The sequence below is a fragment of the Sinocyclocheilus anshuiensis genome, unplaced genomic scaffold, assembly GCF_001515605.1.
Source record: "Sinocyclocheilus anshuiensis isolate Anshui unplaced genomic scaffold, SAMN03320099.WGS_v1.1 scaffold426, whole genome shotgun sequence".
Taxonomy (NCBI): domain Eukaryota; kingdom Metazoa; phylum Chordata; class Actinopteri; order Cypriniformes; family Cyprinidae; genus Sinocyclocheilus; species Sinocyclocheilus anshuiensis.
This window is the reverse complement of record NW_015542362.1, coordinates 784640-802037: the sequence shown is the minus strand read 5'-3', so window position 1 is coordinate 802037 and position 17398 is coordinate 784640. Positions and strand designations below refer to the sequence as shown.

At 38.1% G+C, this 17398-nt stretch overlaps 1 protein-coding gene and 1 long non-coding RNA gene across 3 annotated transcripts; one reads left to right on the top strand and one right to left on the bottom strand.

Annotated features, from left to right (window-relative positions):
- Nucleotides 1-1494: 1494 nt before the first annotated feature.
- LOC107691927 (uncharacterized) lies at nt 1495-6245 on the top strand. Of its 2 annotated transcripts, XR_001634598.1 has the most exons (3): nt 1495-4556; nt 4796-4856; nt 6179-6245. It is a non-coding gene; the product is annotated as an uncharacterized LOC107691927 (long non-coding RNA). The 2 variants fall into 2 exon arrangements; XR_001634597.1 differs by lacking the exon at nt 6179-6245 and having other exon boundaries at nt 4796-5742.
- nat8l (N-acetyltransferase 8-like) lies at nt 6014-13007 on the bottom strand. Its single transcript, XM_016490774.1, has 3 exons — nt 12573-13007; nt 11247-11411; nt 6014-6531 (listed from the first exon to the last, which is right to left on the bottom strand). The coding sequence occupies exons 1-3, from the start codon at nt 12886-12888 to the stop codon at nt 6164-6166; spliced, it is 849 nt and encodes a 282-aa protein (XP_016346260.1). The 5' UTR covers nt 12889-13007; the 3' UTR covers nt 6014-6163.
- Between the last annotated feature and the right edge of the window lie 4391 nt (nt 13008-17398).

Below are 17398 nucleotides of genomic sequence, written 5' to 3'. Positions count from 1 at the left end.
GGGCGCCGCCATGTTAGTTCCCGCTGCATCCGAGCTGTGGGATTTACAATGAGCAAATTCATCCTCTCCTCCCGAAACACGTTAAATTAGGTCACACACTGGCGAGTAAAATCTGAGAATTTATTAGCCATTGGCTAATATTAGACATCATTTAGTCGCCCAGAGTAAGATTTAGTCGCATATGCGAGTGATTTACTCGCAATGTAGAGGGTTGTTATCTGGTTTCAAGAACCAGATGCATTTACACTTGTCCAGTTTCGTCTGGAATTCGTCCCAGACCAGCTCCTGAAGTGGTTTGAGCGATCAGATTTAAATCCGGCTCGAAAGCATTTCGGAGGGCATTTACACCTGGTCTTTTCATGATCAGATAGCTATCGGATCAGAGAAAACGCACGAAGTGACCAGGTGTAAACAGGCCCAAAGTTTTGACAAGCCCAAATCAAAGGTCTTTTCAAAGGCCACTGCTGTCGATAGCATTTCCAACTATATTGCCATAGTAAGAGTTAAATAGTTTTGCCCTAATTTAACTAGTTTATAACTTTTGAAAGACCTTGAGGTATGTGCATTTGTCGCTTTTAAAACTTGTTCAGACACACATGTACAAGCTTTATGAATCGTTCCTTTAATTGATACAGTATGTACATCCTTTTCTTTCATAAGTCAGGAAAACTTTTCTTTACATCTTTACAAAGTTCCTGTGTATTGAGGAAATGAAAGAAAAGGGGGGAACTTAAACAGCAGTTTAATAAAAAGAAAAACTCTAATGGAAACTCAGGCAGTACAATGATTTCAGACTCAAAGAACCAGGTGATCACTGCAACCAAACAGGTAAAGCAAGGTCAGATTTACCATAATGAAAACCTCAAACCTCCTTTTTTCTTTCCCTAAACTCCATTCTACCCAGCCCTCATTATCATACTAGACCCAGACCCATTTGTGGCTCCTGACCCCGCCCCCATGTATGGCTGCATATCATTTCCCTGCTGTGCTTTGTGTGGGCTTGTTTCTATAGTAACAGGCAGCCAATGACTGAAATGTGACCACGCTGACATAAATGGGGTAACTAATGCCAACTTACACCAGAAATTGTAAACATGAGCATTTCTAAACCAAAGAAAAAGTGTTACTGCCAACTTGTGAAATTATCTTTAAGTGCCATACATTTCCAAAGTATTTCCAGGGATTTACCCATAAATTAGCAGTCATTTACAATAATTAGTAACCAACCAGCAATTTACAATGCTTCTAAAAGCCCATAATAAGTGCTATGAGGATGCAGGTTCTCTGAAAGTTGCTTTTGCTCGGACTGGCACAAACGTAAGCTGATTGTATAGTTAGAATTGTGTCTCAGTTTACAGTTGTTTCCCAAAGTGTATTGTTGTTGTTTTTTAGTTTTTGTAAACATCTTAGTTATATTCATATAGTTTCTGTTACAAAATAATCATAAAATGTCCCCAAATGCTATTTACAGTAAATTACACTTTACAACTTTACATATATTAAAATGTTGATAAAAAAGGTTAATTGTTTTTGTTTTCAAGAAAAATCATAAAAGCTTTGTTGATATGAACCTGTGCGTATTGCGCCACTTGTAAAACTGGTTGTGTGGTGTTAATTTCTCTGTTTTGATCATTGTCACAGATTGTTGGAGACTGCACTCCTTGTGAATCAGGAGACAGTGGATATTTGAGACTGATCAATCGTGGTTCAGAGCGTGACGCAACTTTCAGAGGCCCATGACATCACCCAGTCACAAAGGTTTTTCACTTATTTTTGCGGGCGTCATATCAGTACAACATAAAAATCCACCATAAACTGAAGAATTCAAGATGCAAGTAAACGTGTTAGTTGTAATTAGAATTGAGGAAATATAAAACACAATGAGAATACACAAAAAATTCACATTCACACTTTGTCAGGCCTTGGCTTGCCCGTGGTGATGTTGCTGTGCCAATACTAATAACATCTGAGCGACTGTCACCAGTAAAGTATGAGGGATTGAACATCAATGCAGCATTTTAACATTTTTATAATCTCTTGGATCATGTTCTTATGTTTTTTTTTTTCCAACTGTGATACTTTGTATTATTGCTCGATAAACTGGCACATAGGCTTGATTTCCAAATGAATTCTACAAAAATGAGTTGTGACAACATCTTAAAGACAAACGGCAAAAGAAATGAAATTAAATACAGCAGACATCTCGACTTTGGCAAATTTAACTTTAAAAAAAATACTGTCAATGCATTGTAGTGGATAATAGATATGAGACAAAACCTTATTTTATAAAAAATAAATACAAAAGAACCAAAAAAGAAAATAATCATACAACTGTGCTATAAGTGCCACTAACTCCTTGCCACTTGAAGCCACAATTAGGGGAGTGCTTTCAACCTAGAAAATGAAGGGAGAAGGGAGCAGCTCCACACTTTGGTACCTTGGCTTGTTCCATGCATCACCTAAAGGGTGACAGTGATGAAGCAAGACCATCTACCATTGTGGATTTTCTCTGACTCCCTTCTCTGTTAAGTGAAACGTTCTTAGCAGCCATCTCTTTCATGCAGGTTACCAAGGTCAATCTGAATGCCTTATCAACTGTTCTTTTGAACTAACACTAGAAATGTATATACAAAGAATGCACTTTATTTCTGTGTTGTTGTTTTTTTTTCTTCTTTTTTTTAAGACTTGGGTAAAACCCCAGCTTCTTATCCTTGCGTAACAACTCGACTGCTCTCTTGAGCACCTCTCCAACTTTCACTAGCCAATCAAGTAACCAATCTAAACCCACATATGACACACTAACTGTATACATAAATCCAATTTAATTGAGCCTTTAGCATGTGCAAAAGTTTTAGCATGTGCAAAACTAGCGGCATGATCAGGGACTGGTCAACGGTTTAGTTAAACACAAGCAGTGATCATGGTGTTCTTGCACTTGCTTGCAATTTTAGCATTACAATAAGGCTCTCTTCAATCTGGCAACAATACATGCACCTTAAACATGAAATCCCCAATCCCATGCTAACTGCATTCAGAATAATAAGTTAAGGATTTTCAAGGCAGTTGCACTACAGTATAAGAATAACATTCATAGCAAAAGACCTCAAGTACATCAAACACTGTTCGAATCTGGATCTTCAAAATGCGCAATACATTGCTGATTGCCGTGTACATTCACATCCGCCAGCACTATGGTAAATCCCATTAAGACATTTGTGTGATTTTTCCAGTTGATCTGATACTTATTCCTAAATGTTGGATTGAATACAACTTCATGCTCATGTATTTTCATACTGTATTCCATTTATGTGTTTGATTATTTGTGGATTGTTTTGGCCTTTCACAGTTTAGCACAAATGCTTCACAAGATCTCAGGTAAGCGATCTGTAGCCTGTTTGCTTTAGGTTTACACTGCCTTTCATGTTGATAGTTTAAATATCCCATCATGGATTTAATCAGCCCAACCTTTCTTCTTAAGGATGTTAAGTGCATTCAAACCAAAAGTCAATTTTAAGGGAGACAGGTGAATGCTATGTCTAATTTGACTGCCACACGCAACTGGCAAAGCTGTGTCTAGTGAATTGCTTTCTTGGTGCCTTTGTGTTTCAACCCACATGGCTAAAATAAAGACGTCCTCACAAGTAAAGGGAGAAGCATCACATAACTGAACTGTAGTCAAAACGGCGCATTCAGATTAATCATTTTCAAGGCCTTCTTACGAGAAAAAGGACATTTCACAATATCCTAAAAGATGACAGTAAGAATTTTAGAATGAACTTAAATTACATAGAAATATCAAAAGAAACAGCTCCACTTTTAAGACTTGCCATGTGAAAGATGGCATTTTCTTGCTCATTTTTCTTTCAAAGACGTTTCATGCAACAACAATTTCTTTGAACAATGAAACACATTTGTTATATGTTCAGTTAAAAAAAGAAGCTTGTTTTACATAGTTTTAAATATACTTCTTTTCCAGGGCAGGCACCGTACGCACAAACCAGGTACAGAGGCATGCCACAAACTTCCATTGCTTTTGCATTCTACTATTGGCAGCTGTGATGTCATTGAAGCAGCAAGCTGGTGGGTAGTCCTATTATTTGGTTGACCCCGAACATCTCACATTCTAAGCCATGCCCACAACTCTCCACACTGCTACTGTGACATCACAGAGGGAGGGAGGTATGGGGATAGTACAAGCTAGAATGGGAAAAAGGCAGCGCAACAAGACTCCGTGGCGCATGCAGAGATGGGGGTGGGGTTGAAAGGTTGGGGAAGGAGGGAGAGGTCTGGCCCAGGGTTGCAGTCAGATATTCGGAAGAGGGTGGGGTTAAAGTAGAGGAAAACGGACGATGTTCATGTTTGTTTGTTTTTGTTTTTGTTGTTTTTTCTTCTTTTTTTTTTTTTCTTTTTTTTGCACTACGTTACTTCTATGTATTTTAAATCACATTTAGTTTCTTAAATTTATACAACATTATGTCACAGATGAGGCTCATTGTGGTTTGTATCTCTCCCTGTGCTGGTACTGTGAGGAGGATAGAGACAGAGAGAGATTATGGGTATGTTGTATATATGTATTTAAACATTTTACATATACATATTGAATAGTTGCAGAATATAAAGCCTTATATATTGTTTACTTATACAGTCCCTTTTTTGTAATATTTGTCCAAATATAGGTTTGTGCTCAGTTTAATTTCGGTTTTATCAGTTATATTGTTGCTTTTATGCCACCCAAGTTGAATTTGAATACACTTGGAGTCTGATTGAATTTGTTTTTGCTTTGTTTGTATTTTAGATATTGCATCAGAGGAGCAATATTAGACTGGGAAGCATGACCACAATTCAGCAATTTTGTAGTAAGTATTTTTCCCTAAACCCGAATTGTGAAATTACCCACAAAGTGCAAGTGTAATCAAGTCATTATTAAAGCTTCATCAAATAGGTACACAAATAGATATGTGCTAAAATCGGATCAATGACAACTGTGTGATACAGATTATCACAGTATATGAAATGTGTGTACTTTTAGGATCAAATTTCAAGCTATTCTTTTTTTTCTAGATTTCAGAAAAGTGACTTTTCTGTAGCAATTATATCTGTAAACGAGTTTCACTGACTGTTACTTTTAAGTGTAAAGAAACATCTTTTTCTTTATCGTTCTCTTTAACTTGATGAACATTCATGTTTTTCTAGTAATTTCTGACCTTAATGTTGATAATGTGGCTCAGCACTAGGAACCTGCTTAACAAAACAAATAAAGATTATATTGCAAAGTTTTTATCGTAACCTATTAAACGGGGGGTGCTTAGGGATATAAATCACTGGGTTCATAATATTCCCCATTTCTAGATCTTTTTGTTCATTGGTTAGACACAGTTAAAAAGTCTGTCCTTTGGACTAAAAATTACAATTAGTTGGACTGTTTGACTCCACCAGACTGCTGCTGTTGCAAGTTTCAAACGTACTTCCTCATGAGGAAGGTGGCATCTGAAAAGGTGGATCAAACCTTACTACCTCCTTTCCTCCAGTTCCGATGTCCACTGGATCATGAACTTTGTTTATAGTGGTCTGTGCTACTGTGCCTTGATTCATGTGTTTCAAGGGTGAATCTGTCACTGCAAACAAATTTACATTTATATCCAATTAAGATAAAATCATCTGGGCTATTCATTTGTTCATGGCGTTTCAGGGCAAGATGACCATGAAAAGAAATAGTAAGAGCAGAAAATGAAATAAAATAAAATGAATAAAAATAAAGGTTTCATTTTAACTTTCTGTCTCTCACTCTTCATGAAGCTGCAATCGGTACCGGCAGAATTTTCATTTTTGGGTGAACTAACCCTTTAAGGGAGAATCTATCACTGAGAACACATTTACATTTATATCCAATTAAGATAAAATCATCTGGGCTATTCATTTGTTCATGGCGTTTCAGGGCAAGATGACCATGAAAAGAAATAGTAAGAGCAGAAAATGAAATAAAATAAAATGAATAAAAATAAAGGTTGTAGGAACAGATATGACTTTAAAAAAAAAAAAGGGAAAAACCCAAAATATAAATAAATAGGTAGAAGAAGAGGACCGGGTCAGTGGGTGGTTCAGGGTCGTCGCCGGCATCGTCGTTTATATTCTATCTTCTGCGCTCATTTTAACTTTCTGTCTCTCACTCTTCATTAAGCTGCAATCGGTACCGGCTGTAGCGAATCTGGAAGAAGAGCCTCTCCAGCGGTGAACGGGTCATCCCAGGCAGCGTGTAGTCCTCAGTGTCTCCCACTCGCCGGAAACCCAAAGACTCGTACAGCTTGTGGGCGGCCATCTTGACTGCAGTTGTTCCCAGAACCACGGCCGAGTAGTTGTTTAACATGGCAAATTCTAGAACACGTCGACCCAGAGCCTTGGCGATGCCTTTTCCACGGAAGTGAGAATCCACTGACATGCGACGGAGTTCCATGGTGTTGTCGTCTTCTCGGCCTTGCGCTGCCACGATGCCCACAACCTGGCCTTGCAGAACTGCCACCCAGAAACAAGAGCCTGTGGGAATCAAAACAAAGAGATTATCAGTTTTGTCTTCAGAGTAAACCATTGCCAACTATTTGTAAAAGTTCTCATTTAAAGTGAAAGAGTAAGATCTTTTTCTGCCCTCTAGGGTCATGCTTATTTCCATCTGAATCTAAAATTCATCATAGAATGGGCTGCTTTTCAACACCTCTCATCAAGCCAATCAAATCATTTAGTTCTAGACTAATTGAAATCCATTTATCTTACATTATATAGAAAATCAATTCAATAATATAGCCGATGAGCGGTTATTCAAGCTACCATGCTAATAGCCAATCAATGTGCTGCAGTGAAATAGTAAAGCAGAGTTACACATTTTTCAAACTCTGAAAATAAAGTTATGTTCACTGGGAGATATATAACGATGTGCATGTGAGTGTGAGTGAGATATATAACGATGTGTGAGTGCAGCTTACAAACAGATTGTGTTCTGAAATATGAAACCATATTTAAGTGTAACTGTGTAGCAATCTGTTTTATGTTTTATGTATTTTTCTGTTTTATCTGATTTATGGATCATGCCAGTCAAATTCAATTCCAATTGCCCGGAATTACAAATGCCCAAATGTGCTATTAATAGAATATAACACATAGAAGACATTTTTGTGATTAGCTCATTGTTATCTTCATCTTGTAATGTGCAATGGAAAGGCTGTCGAAATCATTTGTTTAAAACATTTTGTTATTGGAAGAGTCATAAAATATGTGCACCATCAAAAGTATTGAAATGTATTGGCGAGTCCCATGATTGACGTAATTAAAATGCTCAGCTCAAATGCTGATTACATCACCGCTGATGACTTGCCTTAATAATTCTCAGAATTCCATGACTTGGGGGAATTTGGGAAGTGCTTTTGGAATTAAGTGCACATTTTTCTTGTCTGGTATGTCAACTTATCTGTAGGTCTGATCAGAACAGGAGCGAATTATGGTATTTCTAAACTTATACATTGTTATTCTCATATTAAACATTGTTTATGCTTGTGTGAGGCTCAGTTCTGTTCTGCTGAACTAACTACGTTACTTATGGAGTTGCAGAAAGAAAGGAGATAAATACAGCAAGGGGCAGGACTGTCGCATCTGTGCCACAGAAGCTGCAAAGAATACAAATACACAAAAACGGGACTGGGCTCGGGTTTCTCCAAGAAAAAACAAGTATATGGACAGGCAAAGGTATGTCTGAATGGATGCGTTTTAAATGACGATGTTATCTTCCATCATGCATATTAATTGTTTTTTCGTTAAGAATCGTCTTTATAAGTCTATTAACTTCTCTGACACACTCTTTTCTATCTCCCAAGATTAAATTCTCCCTGTTCATCACATATCTTCTAAAGTATCTATCTAGTATCTTCTAAAATCGGGAAACTCTCTCTTTATTCTGCAAGTAGAAGCACAACATAAAATATACAGTATCAAATACTGCATAAGTGTAATATTTATGTAAAAGGAGTTGCAAGCTTTCTATGTAAAGTAGTACTAAGTTGTAGTTGTAAGTTGTATGATTGTAGTACTAAGAATATCACTATGCTATGTTGCGACATATTGCTATATCACACAGAGAGGTGTGTGTGTCATGACTGCATTAGCTTCAGGGCTGAGGAGCACTATTAATCACCGTGTGACTGAACATCCTACTGTACACTCATTAGTTTTACTTCACACACATACACTTGCACAACCCCCTCCCCAGCTGTCTGATAAATGCTTTTCTTGTATTATGTGCAAGGCCACTAAAATGGAGAAAAATAACATTAGCCAATAATATTGAACAACATTTTATGATCCAATCAAATCCAGATGGATCAAATTAAAGTCCAATCTCACATTATTTCCTGCTGAATATGCAGTTTCACATCACATTAAGGAAATTAAATGTTTCACAAATACCATTTCATGTTGTCATTAATGACTTGTAGGTAGCATAACAAATCTGTCTGTGTATTCTCACATATTAAAGTGATATCTTCCTGCTTTATATTATGGGGTGTTTGTTATCTTCCAAGTGTCTGACAGAAATCCTGTCCCTGCAATTCCAAATAGGTGTTTAGAGCATTAAAGTAACATCTAGCTCACCCTGGCAGATAACCCATATATTCTACCATTCCCTCTTCAGATGCAGGATTCCACATTAGCATAGCAAGAGAGAAAATCCCTTGGGAGAATCCTTTGTCTGCATGCTGCCACTAAACAAAACTACCATACATACTCACAGCGGGGCTTTGATTCACACCTTCCCCCATTTCCTGACCCCAGACTTCAATTCTCTCTTTCATTTGATGCAGGACTAAATAAGAAGCCTGTACGCTTAGAAACTGTCTGCACCATGGACTAACAACTATTTTTATATAAAGAAATACTTTCATTCAATAAAGATGCATTAAACTTATAAAAATGAAAATGTAAAGACATTTATAATGTTTAAAACTATTCATATTTCAAAATTGTTCTTTTGAATAGTAATATTGTGAAATGTTATTACAATTTTAAATATATATATATATATATATTTTCTATTTTAAAATGTAATTTATTCCAGTGATGACAAAGCTGGATTTACAGCAGCCATTACTCCAGTCTTCAATGTCACATCATCCTTCAGAAATCATTCTAATATGCTGATTTAGTGCTCAAGAAACATTTATTATTATGATCAAATTTGAAAATTGTTTTTAGGATTCTTTAATGAGCAAAGTTTTGTTCACTCATAACGTCATTCTCCAGGGCACGCACAATAGACCTCTAAAGCCAATTCACACAGCCCCATCAGACACACACAAAGGGCAACAAACATGTTATTCGGGTTTTGTCAGATCAGTGTGTTACCCCCGTTGACATCTGTTGTCATAGGTTGGCAACAGATGCCAGTTATCTTTTGTCTGGTCTTGGAATGTCTGAGTGAGTGACGTACTGTAATTTGGTGACTGACGCTGGCGGTTTGTGTCTCTCGGTGCAGTGTGAATTGGCTATTATGATTAACTTGTTTTACAGACCCCCATACTTTTTTTTTTATCTCTGTGTTATATATTTCTAATAGCGTCCGGTGACAGAGCAAATCTGCTTGACTCATTCTGAGTCAGTAATGTGCAGAAACAAACAGCATACACTGGTCCAGATCTAATATACATGCGCACTAGGGGTGTAAAAGAGACCCTTTTAAACTTCTAGCGATGAATTGGAGAGATCATTCTGACCAGCAGCATCTGGCTGTTTGGTATCGCAGCTGTTCTGAATTTGATCGTGAAGTGCTGCAGCAGAGTTTATCATGGGCAATAAATGTCTGTCCTTACACTAACGCTGTCTGAAGAAAGCCCATAGAGTAATAAAAGATTTCAGCCACCCAGCACTCAATCTGCACATGCTACTACCATCTGACAAACAATTCCAGAACACCAATCATAGACAACTAAGTTAAAGAATACTTTGTACCTGCAAGTCATCAGGGTACTGATGAGCCACTAGCGAACCTCCATTATTTTGTCTCTTTCCAAGTGTACTATTAATAATATCTGCAGTATTTATTAGTATGTTTACTACTGTATCACAATCACATACACAGTTTGTCTCTTTACTGTACTGCGTCTACTGCTAATTTATCCACATCAAAAAAGTATTTGCTCAGTTTATCACTAAATTCTATGTTCTCTTTGTGCTTAAGATTTAAATACAAGAGGTTTTTTATTTTATTTTGGGGTACATTACGGATTATAGCTGTAATTCTGAGTTTGCCTCAATACAATTTGTCTCAGCATTTTTCCTGCCTTCAATCAATAGGGCCACATGACTCCAAACAAGTTATCCTCAAGAGCAGAACCGAGAGAGACTTTCTGCATATTTCATGAGTCTTCCGCATTAAAGCTACACATCAGCTATTCATCCCCTCTTGGACTCCTAAAGTGCAGTATTTAACCTCAGTATCACAGGTACCGATCCTGAGAGTATTGTTCTGGTGAGATAAATGTTTGATTGGGGAAGCTGGTGCATTGTGGGATGTCTATACATTGAACTATTTTTTTTCTCTTTTGAAGTAAAATATTGTTAATATTTCAGTAATGAAATGTGTAGTTTGTAGTGATTAGCATAAATATACTCACTATCAAGTGCCCAGGTGCTATTTGGCATAGACCTGTTTATACATCATACATTATATATTAATATATAGTGATTTTTTTATATAATAGACGTCGGTGACTTCACCAATACAATGAACTGCTTACACGCCACAGAATCTCCAAACATTAAGTGCATACAGTACCATTCAAAAGTTTGCCAGTAACATTTTTTAAAGAAATATATATATTTTTATTAGATTGATTAAAAGTGACAGTAAAGACTTTTATATTGTCACAAAAAACAATCTATTTTATAAAAAAGTCTGTTCTTTTGAACTTTCTATTCATCAAAGAATCACATATTAGAATGATTTCTGAAGGAACCTTAAATTTATTTATTTATTTATTTATTTTGGACTGTATTTTTTATCATAAATGCTCAAAAATTGTTTAAAAAAAAAATCTTACAGACCCAAACTTTTGAACAGTAGGTCATATGTGTGTCCAGGTTTGGCTATACTTATGAGGGCCATATTTTCTTACAATGTCCTCACAAATGTAGTAAAACATGTTGAAAACCTAGTTGTGAGGGTAATTTTGTGTGAATGTGTGTGTGTGCTTGAAATTACGCCTTACCTGTTGGTTTCATGTAATATGACTCGATGTCAGCCATATCAGTATGCAGAGCACAGTCCAGGTAGTTGAGAACGACTTTTCTGCTGTAGTAATAACGTGCACCCATTAGAATAAACGGTGTGCAGAAGGTCAGTGTGAGGGATTTGGTCATAACATAGCACATTACTATGGAGAAATGGAAGAAAAATAAACGACACCTGTCAGAAAAGAGAATCAAATGTTTGATTTTTGGCAGAGGAGAGACAAACAGACATCAAATGTGCACACACTAGGAGTGTGCAGACACACCCTGAGCAGTGAGATGCAATGCAAAGTAATTACACAGTGTATCCTGTTTAAAAAGAAAAAGGCAATAACTTTATACATTTGTACGGCCTGGAAATTTAATGGGCAATGGAGGGCACTATAACGGCTGTAATTAAACCCAAGGAAATCTGAGTATGCGTATGTCGAGGTTGTTGACACAAGAAGGCGCGCTTGAGTACAACTGTCTCGCTGCGCCACTGTGCATGTTTCACGACATGCATTATCCACACACCACTGCAACACGATGCGCACTGTTTACTGTCAACAGAGGCGCTTTCAACTCCAACATACTATAAAATGCGCTCACAAGGTCTTCGCTACTCAAAAATTAGCCTGTATGAGTAATTTATCTGAGAAACAATTGTCGCACTATGTGTACAGTGATGCAGCGTACTCTAATCGTGTAGTATGCAAGTTTATGGACACTGTTAAAACACCTCATTCTTTTCAACTGTGTGGCATAAGTACATTTTCAATGTAGCGCACAAAAAGGTTGCTGTCTAGCCAGATCGCCACTGTGCTCGGTTACACCGCCTGTAGTTGAAAACCACTGAAAATGATTAGTAAACATGAAAAGGAAATAAATCATTACATGTTATTAATTCCCTGTAAGTAAAACGTCATATATATCTCAACAGGCAACAAACACAACTTCGTGCACTAACAGGAGGCGTATGTGGGGAACGCAGTGCTCTTGCGCGGGATTCATTCATTCATTCATTCACCGGTCCCGCACGCTCTGATCTGCTGCTGCTGCTGCTGCTGCCTTTGACTCCTTTACTGATATTCACTGGGATTTTTTACGGGGGGGAAATAAAAAAGATTTCAAGATTACGTGCTCTGAAAACAAAACAGTTTTGAGCATAAAATGTCTGAATTGATTGGGCTCGTCGTTTTAGTTCGATCCTTTCATTGTAACATAATTAACTTACATATGAACTCAAACAGCTCAGAGCTTATTTTCACATGTTGCAGAGAAACCCGTTACGCTCATCGTATACCCACAGTTTGACCACATACCTGTGAGAAAAGCATAGATAAATTGGGTTCTAATTTGCTGTTTTAGCCCCCGAAATGCCGAATTGGGTATCCGCTCCATGATTCCCTCGGTGAAGATCCGGCGCACCTCTTTATGGTCTGAACGTTCAAACTCGCGAATAAAAACCTGGTCCCGTTTTTCCACCTTACTCTCGAGCGCACTGGGAGAAGGCGAAGAAGACGTCCACATTTGCGCGGAGGAAACTATAATTGAATCTTTTTTGGTCCCAGCTATGGCCTCGTGTTCGTCTGCAACGATTTTAGTCTCGCAAACCATTTTGGGAGACGAACAATGCATGCAACTGGCCAGAAATGAACTGAAATTGGGGAGAGAGAAAAAAACAAAAGATGGATGATGATCTTCTTTGTTATGGAAAGAAAAAAGACTGATGTACTACTGCAACCCTGAGCTTCCTCGCGACCGAGGCTTGCCGGTGCATCACAAGCGGTATTTATAATGCGCCAAAGCCGCATTCAGATTCTGGGGTGTGGGTGTTCTCCCCATCTCCCTGATTGGATGCGGCGCCGTGCCACATGACGGCAGTGGGAGGCGAAAGCACAAAAGACACACCGTAACGTGTCTTTTTGAAACAAATTATTTTTGCCCCAGTCAGTAAACCGGCGAAATTCCTCACACGCTTGTGTTTTGGGAGGAGGGCGAACCCACGGCTTCGTATGATGCGCAAGGTGTCGCCATGAACCCCGCGTGCGATTGCAGTATCAGCAACGTCACGACGATGCTGCGCAACATCAGTCTGCGTGCATCCACGACACCCGGCCTGGCTGCACATTTTACAGTGCGTGTGCAAATATTGACGGGCTTCATATCTTACCAGCGTGCGCAGGACTGCGTGTTTTACGCGTGTGTGAGTGACACTTTTACTGCACTGCAATGTTACGCTTCGGTTTAAGTTCGTCCAGCGCACACCCCTTTCTTCCTGAGACCCCAGATCCCAATGGCCATGTGCGCTAATTCTAAGCGACTTTTGACATATTTGTCGTCAAGTCGCTTATGAATATGAGCAGTCGTGGATGTTTAGCGCTTATGTACGGAATACCGTAATGTGTAGTGCACAGAAAACATGATAAAGTATGTGTTGTCTGTCAAATGTCCAAACCTACTGTTTCTTCCTTTTGTATTTCTCAAAGGTGCATGCGCACGAGAGAGACAATTATTAGATGTTTAGGTGGCCACTAATATAGCTATGTGAGACTTTTTATTTATTTAATATTTGTTATTGAATTTTTTGGAAAAGTATACAATTATTCTTTTTTTTTATCACGAAAGTAGTCTTGTTTCATGTATAACACGTTTATGATACATTGAATCAGATACTGAAATCAAGATCCTCCGTTTTTACAAGAATTGTTAGGGTAATACCTACTAGATGTGAGATAGGAAACCCTTTCTTTGGATTCCCACATGAAGTGCTTGATTTATCTTTTATCCGTTTTTTTTTTTACATTTCTATCTCAAGAATAAACATAATTACTCCTGCTTACATGCCACATGTCCAGATTATGTCAGTGTCTAGTTTTAAACGCCTTGGGTGTACTCCAGACAGAGTAACTGATGTCCTAAAGAAATCGCCTCGATTTGAATAAGGTCGCATTCCAGGCGTATTGTACAGAACTAGTTTAGACTGGATCGCCTCCCGCCCTTACAGGTCTAGCCCCTCCCTCTCCCAGACGAGAAGAGTCGTATTTTTTCTTAATGTTTGAGCAGTATACCTTGCATGCGCTATAATGCGAAATCGACGTCCCTCAACAATTAAAAAGAAGGGAAGCGCGGGTTTTATAGCTCTAGTGAAGATGCGGTCTTTTCTCAGCATCAGCATCTGCGTGCGGTGTTGTGCCCAATTCTGACCCCCGCCTGATTACTACCCCCTAGTATTGGTAGGTTTAGGGTTAGGTGTGGGGGAGGGGTTAGGATTAGGGGTGGGGTTAGGATTAGGCAATCGGGTAGCGATTTCAACAAGAGGGGTAATAATTTGGCAGGGGTCGAAAATGGGCACAACACCGGAATTTGCACCCTGCCAGATTATGGATCCCCTAGTATTGGTAGATTTAGGAGAAGGTGTGGGGGAGGGGTTAGGATTAGGGGTGGGGTTGGGATTAGGCAATCAGGTAGCGACTTCAACGAGGGGGCGCATAATCTTGTAGGGGTGCAGAATTCGGCACAACACCTGTTTGGCATGCGCGTGTTATGCAGAGCAGAGAGTCACTAGCGAGTCGCTCCAGCAGTGTACAGCACTCTCTCCCAATCCCTTACTTTTTAGCAATTACTGTGATGATGATGTCAGATTGAAAATGTACACTGTTTTAAAAAAAATCAGAAAGTCATTTTTCTGCCAGGATATTAATTAAAACTAATTTTCTGCAAGAATATTAATCTGTTAAATATTTTTATTTTTTTATTTTATTTATTTTTTTACAGTGCATTATTGTACTTTTTAAAGTATAGGTATAAGGTTTGTCTGAGGGAATGTTTGCGCAGAGGAAAGCTGTTTGTGTCCATCAGCTCCTTCTGAACTTGAACAAAACTGGTCATAATATCTTATCATTCTGACAATTCTGTCATCATTTACTGACCCTGTACTTCAGATCTGAGTTTCTTTCCTCTGTTGTACAGAAAAGAAGATATTTTGAAGAATGTTGGTAACCAAGCAGTTGGCGGTAACAATTAACTTCCATGGTATGGGAGAAAAAAAAATCAACATTATGTATGTGTGCGTTTTATGTAACAAAACACATTTTATTTAATTACTTGAATTCATTAATTAACATTCAAGTGGCTTTCCTAAATTAATAAAAAATATCAAAGCTGAAAAAGAATCTTAACTCAACTAATTAATCAGAACTCAACAAATCTACTTCTAAAAAATGATTTAAGCCTAATTGTTAGTTCCTTTTGAATCAGAGTATATGAAGACACTTGTCTCTTCTTCCATTGTACTTATTGTGTAATTTGACCTTTGACCTCAGCAGTCCAGAAGGAAGGGGTGACCCCGAATGTCAGATGGCACAAAATCTGCCTATTGTGGGATCCATTTTACAGTAACCCTTGACCTTTCAGGTTTTCAGAAATCGTGATCACTAATTACTAGCATGTGTGTGGCAAGGTTGTAGACTGCTTGTTGTGTGTGTGTGTGTGTGTGTGTGTGTGTGTGTGTGTGTGTGTGTCTGTGTGTGTGTGATTTAGTATAATAAATCTTCCTCCCTCACTAATATAGTGCCTGCTCAGGGTGCGACATTAAACACTGGGAATATAAGATCCTAAGAGACTCACTAAACTTATTCTCAGATAATAAGTGCTCATAAGCTCATCTGAGACTCATTGGACTGAACTGAGGTCAGTTCTTTTTAAGCTCATCTATGTATTGTAGAGGAAATTCACTATTATTACACCTGCATTTAAAAGTTTCACTGTTTATTAACCTTATTATTTATTTATTTATTGCACATGTGTGAATATAATTTTAAATAGCACAAATATTAGAGAGCTATCCTCATGCATGAGTGAATAATCTATTGCTGCTTTGTTCCCAGTTATTGTTATAATGACTGATGGCCAGGGCCCCCCATGAATGGAAGTGTGTGTGTGCGTTTGTGCACGTGCGTTAGTTTGTGATCCAGGATTGGCAAGGGTTGTGCTGGTGGGTCAGTGGGTCTATGAGTAACACTCCTCAATTTTCTACTGGGTGCAGCATTAGCATTGCTCAACATGACTCATGAGTCATGATTCAATGGTAGCTCCAATTAGCATGCCATTCTATTTTGCAAGTAAGAAATTAGGATTGTTTCATTCTGTGTATACTGTGAGATAGAGCACAAAATAGCTTCAGGAGTCTTTATAACCTTGATCTCGATAGACACCTCAAAAGGCACTAGAAGATTATCAGGAGTTGAGGTTGTTTTGACAATAATGGCTGTCTTAACATATTTCATCGCTTTCCATAGTTGGTCGATATTTACATATGCCTAACACTGCTGAAAGTCAGAAATGTATATCACTTTCTTACTTTCTGGGGTCGGTATTCTCTTATTGGTCACCAAGGATGCATTTATTTAATAAACAAATACAGTAAAAACAGTAATATTGTGTCATTTTTATTACAATAAAATGTCTATAATAACATTTTTTTAAATGTAATTTATTCCTGTGATGGCAAAGCTGAATTTTCAGCAGCCATTACTCCAGTCTTCAGTGTCACATGATCCTTCAGAAATCATTCTAATATGCTGATTGGTGCTTAAGAAATATTTCTTAAAAAACAGCTGTGGTGCCTAATTTAAACTGATACACAGGGCCGTTTTAACCATTGGGCTAGGCGGGGCTGAAGACCCGGGGCCCGAGCAAGGACGGGGGCCCGTGATTGGCTGTGGAGTAGATTGACTGGAGCGCTGATCGCCAAAGCCACCACGCCCCCCACTTATTAGCGCTGTTATTTAGTTGAGCTTTTCCGTAAATCCCATGCATTACCATTTGTGATTGAAACGTAAAGTCTGAATTTGGTTTACCAATCAAATGCATTTATTCTATTCTAAGCTTATCATTTCAAGGCGTTTTAAGCAGGTTTTAAAACAAATGGTTTATACTGTTCATGGACATTACGCTGTGGGGCAGAATTCATTCTGGTAAATGCATGCGTTAAAACGGTTTCTGCCTGATACACCTGCTCGTATTACTTACTAAACTTTCGCTCCTTGTGCTTAAATGGTCAAATACACAGTTACGTGTCAAAATGCCCGTCTTTGCGAGTATCCTCGTAAACACAGTTATTTGTGTCTTAAATGAATGTTAATAG

Coding starts and splice junctions, on each gene's coding strand:
- nat8l (XM_016490774.1), bottom strand. CDS start 12,888: ATGCATTGTTCGTCTCCCAAAATGGTTTGCGAGACTAAAATCGTTGCA. Junction 11,412..12,572: donor TATCTATGCTTTTCTCACAG/GTATGTGGTCAA, acceptor ATTTCTCCATAG/TAATGTGCTATGTTATGACC. Junction 6,532..11,246: donor ATATTACATGAAACCAACAG/GTAAGGCGTAAT, acceptor TGATTCCCACAG/GCTCTTGTTTCTGGGTGGCA.